A 7,179-nucleotide genomic window follows, 5' to 3' on the forward strand; every position below is an offset into this window, starting at 1 on the left:
CTTGTCTTAATTTGTTACACCCAACTTGCCCTACTCGTCTCTCTCTCTCTCTATATATATATATATATATATATATATATATATATATATATATATATATATATATATATATATATATATATATATATATATATATATATATATATATATATATATATATATATATATATATATTGTTATCTTTTATCTATAATGGTTCAAACGGATAAGTTTATGTAAAAATAATAGACAAGAAATAGGTCAAATTTGTCAAACATTGACCCATAATTGTAAACGTGCTTGCCTGACCCACATGGTTTTAACCGATACAAAATTACCTGTTTTGACCCATTATCATTCCAACCCAACCACCCATTTGATGTCTTTATAGAAGCTCCAAAGTGTTTGAAAACATATGGGGTACAAACGAATGAGGCTCAAGTAACGTTAAATATATTCAAAAGAATGCTCAAGGCTTTTCGAGAGGTATTATAATGGCTTGGGATACAAACGTTTTCAATGTGAATCAGGCTATTGAAAGTGAATTTTTTCTTGCTATCAAGGGAAATGTCATTGGTTGTGAAACTGAAATTACAGTGGTTAATGTTTATGGTCCGCATACTATGGTCAAGAAACTCAGATTTTGGGATAGCCTGGAAAGGCTTCCTAATTTCAAAGATATGCCTTGGCTTGTATGTGGTGATTTTAATGAAGTACGATGTCAAGCGGAGCGTTTCAACTCGGTTTTCAAGCAAAACTGGGCTGATTACTTCAATAAATTCATTAGTAACACTTGTTTGATTGAAGTACCATTGGGAGGAAAAAAGTTCACACGCATATGCGATAATGGGTTAAAGTTCAGTAAGCTAGATAGATTCTTAGTTTTAGATAAATTTTGTCAACTCTGGCCAAATTTGTCAGCTTCCACTCTTGATAAATTTCTCTCGGACCACTGCCCGATTATACTACGCAACGGGGTTAAAGATTTCGGTCCAAAACCTAATCGAATATTTAATGAATGGCTGAATCTTGAAGGGGAAGAAGATGTAATAACAACCGCATGGAACTTACCTATGATGGGCTCGAGACCCGACTGCATTATGCGTAATAAGCTGAAAAACGTCAGAATCGAACTTAAAAAAAATAGCCAGATACTGAACAATATAGAAGATCAGATTCAGAATCATTCAAAGGCGGTATCGAATTGGGAATCTATAGCTGAATCTAGGATTTTAACAGAACATGAGAGAAACCAATGGCTCGAAGAGAAAAAAACCTTGGCTGGCAAAGGAAAGAATCCAACCCAACATGCGAAAACAAAAGTCAAGGGTTAAATGGACGCTAGAAGGAGATGAAAACTCTAAGTTTTTTCATAAATACATCAAAAGAAGAGAACACAAAAACCGTATCAGAGGATTATCGATCGATGGAACTTGGACCGAGGAGCCTCACATAATCAAAGAGGAAGTTTTCCGTTACTTCTCTAATATCTTTAAGTCCACAATTTCAAATGAAAATTGTTTTATGGACTATAATATTGGAAAAATTAATGACGATGACAACTCTTTCCTAGAAGGTGGATTCACAGAAGAAGAAGTATGGTCAGCTATCAAAAACTGCGGTAGCTCCAAATCCCCGTGTCCAGACGGGTTCTGTAACGACCCTGGATTTTCCGACTTATATTTATTAATATTTATTATTAATACTTGCGTGTTAATAAATGTATTCTTATACATTTTACTTGTTACCGTAATTGACTTTCCATGTCCCGACTCGTCTTTTTGACACGTACTTTTCACGAATAATATTTCGAATATTATTTTCATTCATAATTAATTATTATTATTAATTATTTCTAATTAACTAGTGTAAGTAGTTAATTACTTGGGCTTTTATTAATTTATTGCTTACTTATACTTGGACTTATATTATTGGACTTGGAAGCCCACCCTACAACACTTAATGGACTACTAGTAAGCCCACTAATATGCTAATGATACATTAAGCTTAAACAAGGCTAATTAGTTAAATGAGGAGACAAAAATGTTTCAAGCATGCATGACCAACATTCCATGCATTTAACCTTATACCTCATTCTAGCATTCAACACTCTCCCACACTTGAAATAACACTTTTGACTTCCCCATTTTGGCCTAAAGGCCGACAGTTCTAGCAAGGGTGGGAGGAGTTCCATTTTTCAATTTTTGTTACTTATATACTTGTATTACTTCATTTCACACACACCTCATTCTCACACTTTCTTTTCTCTAGTCTTTTCTCTCTAATTTGTAAGTAATATGCTTTATTTTTCTTTCTTCTTTTCCTTGAAATCGACTTGGTATCATCATCATCATACTTGATTGTTGTTGTTTGTTGTTAAAGATCAAACTTACTAGTTAGTATCTTCATGTAATCTTGTTTCTTCCATCCTTAGTTTGATGAGAAATCAAGAACAAGGATCTAAGTTCCTATAACTTATGGTTCTACACTTAAAATGTTATAACGATCTAAAGCTCATAAGCTTTAAGATCTTACTTGTGTTCATGTTTTGTAGACTTGGGGTTTATTTTTTTAAGATCCAAGCTTTGGCTTGAATCTTCTTAAGTATGAAACAAACATGAACTTAATACTTGTAACATTAGTTTATTTCTTTCTTTTGTAAGTATTTTAAATTTGTGATGTTGTTATTTTGGTCAAGTGTTACTAGTTAAACTTGATCTCATTATTCTTGAAACTAAAGATTAAACTTTGTAATGTCAAGAACATGGAAGTTTAACTTTCTAATTATAACTTCATACACTTATGTTAGATCTAAGTTTCTATAACTTATGGTCTTCTAATTTTGTCTAAGACACGAGCTTATAAGCTTACATACATTTTTCAAGATGAAAATCTAAGTTTCATAACTTATGGTTTCATTAAAGTAAAGATCCAAGTTCTATAACTTAGGGTTTAACTTAAGAACACTAGATCTAGACTTTTTAGTCTAGGATATTTAAGATCTAACTAAGATCTAACTTTTACAACTTAAGATCTTGTTTATTTAGTTTACATTCAAGCTTATAGCTTAATATTACTAATAAAACTCATGTATGTGTCAGATCTAAGATCTTGATGTAACTTTGGTTCATCAACCTTCATACAACCCTTAAATGAGTTGTGCTACATATATTAGACATACACTAGTGTTATGATGGTCAAAACTTGGTAAAGATGATGCAAACACATCAACGAGTTGTACACTTGAAGCTATAAGCATCAAGGATGAGAACCGTGATGAGTATCAAGCACCAAGAACCCACTGAAACACTTTGCTTACTGTTTTCTAGGTCTGATCAAGTCACCTGGGCTACTGGAAATTTGATTTCCAGTTATTTCGGTTCGATTAGATGATTTTCCGTTTAGGCCTCGTCTTAATCCGAGTTATGGTTTAGGATTTATAGCCTTCCGAAAGTCACTACACCCTTGTAACGTTGTGCTGAAATTTCTGACCCATTCGCACTTAAACTGTCACCACGATCAAACAAAGACGAGTTTGGTTCTGGAAATTGGTCAGCAACTAGGGGACACATATACGGATCCATGTCCACTGGTCTCACCTCATTTCTGTTTGTATAGAGGTCGTGGCGACTGAACGAAGTCAGCCTTTGTTTCGAACTCTATTCTTGATTGAAACTTACCTTACACTTTTTGATTGATGATGAATGATGATGATACTTAAGACCTAATTTACATACTTTTAAAACTTTGGGAACGATTTACTGACTTAGTAACTTTTGACTTAGGTTGAGGACCTTTCGTACCAACTACTTGCTTACTTATCTCGTACCGACTTTACTACTTTTCACTGTGAGTTATAGCATCCCTTTTTACTTTAACTATTTTGGGAACTGAGAATACATGAGCATTTTACGTTTTACATACTAGGCACGAGTACTTAAACTTTATATATGTTTGGGTTATACAATGGTATGAACTTTTCCCTTAGCTCGGTAACGTTTAGTCATTGGTCTTTGAACCGGTGAACACGAATCTTAGATATGGATCCATAGGGTTTGACATCCCCACTCAGGCTAGTAGCGCTAGCATTTAACGGGTGTTTAATACTTCGTAAACTTACGAACTCGCCAAGTGTACTTTTAGGGGGTGATATTACGTTAAGTTAGTTACCAAGTGCTCACGGTTGAACATATACTTTTCATACTGTTTTGAAATACTGAAATCTCGTGGCGTATCTTACATTACTGTTATACTTAAACTATAGCTCACCAACATTCGTGTTGACATTTTTAAGCACGTTTTCTCAGGTGCTTAGAGGTTTGATTGCTTCCACTATTGTAGTCTTGCTGTGTAGACACCCGCTGCTCTTGTTAGAGATGTCTCCGCATGAAAAATTTATTTTGCATTCAAACTATGTTACTTTTGAAACACTAAATTTGTAATGACCTTTGTAAGACCCGTTTATTTGTAGTGTACATAAGTGTAGTTAATGTACTTGAAGTGGGGTTTTGGTTGTACATATTTAAAAGAAGGCAGAAAACTGGGCTGGGCGTTTGGCGCGCCGCGCCATTGTTCTGTGTCAAATTCCTTTTAATTAGATATTTTGAGGGCATATTGGTAAAATCACAAGGAATCCGACTTTAAGGCTTGGGATGTAACATCCCGCATTTTTCCGTTAAATTATTTTAACGCCCGTCTTTTTCTTTTTAAATAATACCCTTCGTATCTAGATTCGTATCCTTTGTTAAGTAACATTTTAAATATTCTCGTTATCGGATTTTAATATCTCCCGTACTCCCGTGAAATTTAAAATATTCGATCGGTTAAATCCCGCACCCGCTTCTAAACTCGAGGGACTAAAATTGACACGGGGCAAACTAGTTGACTAGGTCAACTAGTTCACCCCAATCACCACCATTCAATCACCTCCATCTCTCTCTCTTTCTCTCTAGCAAGAACACACACACAAACACCCAATTCAATCATTCATCATCTAAATTCGATCTAGGAGGCTTACAACAAAACAAATTACATATTTGGAATCCTCTCTTCATCCTCTACAATTTGATACCAACTTCATCTCGTTTGGGTAACATTTCTAAAACTCTAGATTTCTCTAAATTCGTGTTTTTGATTTGAAATGGTGTTAGTTAGTGTCTATGGCTCGTGTCTAGCATGAATATATGATTTACTTGCTCGATTTGTTGTTTTGAGTAACTAGTTTGAACATTTGAAATGGGTTTGCTTAATCTTGCATTTTGGAAGATTAAATATTGTTTGATTGTTCAAGTTCATGTTTTAATTGTGTTACTAGTATCACTAGCTTCGTTTAGATGCGTAGGTTGATTAAGAAAACTTCAAAAACCCGATTATTGATTTTTGTGAATTTTGGTTAGGGTTTGTTAGACTTTGAAATGAACTTTTGATGCGTTGAATGCTTGTTAATATTGTTAGTAAGTGTTTAGATGCAATGTATGCTTAATTACCTTCGAAACGGCATATCGTATGTGTAAATTGGATTCCCGAATCATAAAATACGTTTTACGAACTTGAAACTTTGAAAATAAACCTTTCTTGATCAATTGACGAGTTTTCGATTATTGTAATTGATGTTTTTGCTTGTGAAAGGTAGTTAGTTGTATTCCTCGTCAAAATACCTTTCCGATGATATATGATACATGTTCTAAGTGTTTGCGGGTCATGAAATGTGTTGGAAAAGGTTTTGGTTCGTGCATACTTTGAAAAACTGACCAGAATTCTCTGCCCAGATGGTGGCGCGGCGCGCCCCATCCCCGCGCGGCGCGCGGATTGGCCTGGTCAGATTCTGACCTCTTTGTCCCATTTCACGTGAAATGTTTGACTAGCTACCGACCTCCGATTCACATGAAACTTGTTCTAATATACTTGTATATGAATAATTAGCATAGAAAAATAGTCCGGGACCCGACCCGAACATGTTGACTTTTTCGTTGACTTTGACCCGACCAAGTTTGACTTTTTGTCAAACTTAACCAATTAATTATGCAATCTTTCTAACATGATTCCATACTTGTATCTTGCATGAAACTTGACAATTTTCTTCACATGCTACATAATCGAGTCGTGTCGAGCCATAGGACTAATTGAACATCTTTGACCTATCGTGTTTACCGTTATTGATATAACCTATATGTTTAGGTCAAGACTAGCTTTGTCTTTGCACGCGTCTACTTGTTGAAGTACTTTATTAACTCTCGCGCTCAAGGTGAGATCATAGTCCCACCTTTTCAACAACTTTTATACTTTTAAATCGTGGGCTGAGAAAACATATACTTTGTTACATCTTGTACTACTTACTTTTATGTTTTGAACACAAGTGTGAAAACAAACATTCCACGTGCGAGTTAGAACAAAAATACCTCAATTCGATTATCATTAGTTACACTTGCAGGGTGTAAGCGAGAACTTATATTGTGTGGCCATACGGGTTTAACAAACCCTCATTCGGACGGTTCGCTACCGTTATGCGGATGAAATATATTTTTGTGTTTTAGTGCGGGTTCTAGCACTGTGTGATGGGGTAACGTTGGTTAAGTTTTGATAATTGAGTGCTCGCGTATAACAACACTTTTGGAATGCAAATGATTTGGATAATCTACGTTATGGAAATACAAAATCTTGTGGTTCAAAAACAACGTTTAATATTTACTTAAACCTATGATTTCACCAACGTTTTCGTTGACAGATTTCTATGTTTTTCTCAGGTCTTGCACGATATGTGATACATGCTTCCGCTCACTATTTGATACTTGCATTGGATGTCGAGTATACATGCATTACTTGGAGCGTCTTTTGACTTTATTTTAAACCGTGTCGCCTAGATTTCAAATGTACTTATAACCTTGTAACTTAACTTTTGGTTGAACAATTCTTGTAAACTTTGGAAACAATCTTTATTTTGAAATGAAGGCGACATATTTTGGTCAAACTTTGTCTTAAAGACTTATGACCATGCAATGGGACCTACGTAGACGACGCCGTCACTTGACGATTTGTCGGGGTCGCTACAAGTGGTATCAGAGCCTTGGTTGTAGGGATTTAGAGTTCATTTGTGTCCACCCCGAGTCATAGGGTACATAGGTGAATCTAGACTACAACCGGCATATAGACTGAAGTAGGAATTACTTGACTATTTGTGCATTTATACTCGAACTCTTCTAT

The 7,179-nt window shown here is 35.1% G+C and overlaps 1 protein-coding gene across 1 annotated transcript; it reads left to right on the forward strand.

The window, feature by feature from the left end:
• Window positions 1-473: 473 nt before the first annotated feature.
• LOC139854605 (uncharacterized) lies at window positions 474-1,313 on the forward strand. The gene has a single exon (XM_071843902.1). The coding sequence runs from the start codon at window positions 474-476 to the stop codon at window positions 1,311-1,313; it is 840 nt and encodes a 279-aa protein (XP_071700003.1).
• Window positions 1,314-7,179: the final 5,866 nt, after the last annotated feature.

Source organism: Rutidosis leptorrhynchoides, chromosome 6, assembly GCF_046630445.1.
Source record: "Rutidosis leptorrhynchoides isolate AG116_Rl617_1_P2 chromosome 6, CSIRO_AGI_Rlap_v1, whole genome shotgun sequence".
Lineage (NCBI taxonomy): Eukaryota > Viridiplantae > Streptophyta > Magnoliopsida > Asterales > Asteraceae > Rutidosis > Rutidosis leptorrhynchoides.

Coding starts and splice junctions, on each gene's coding strand:
- LOC139854605 (XM_071843902.1), top strand. CDS start 474: ATGGCTTGGGATACAAACGTTTTCAATGTGAATCAGGCTATTGAAAGT.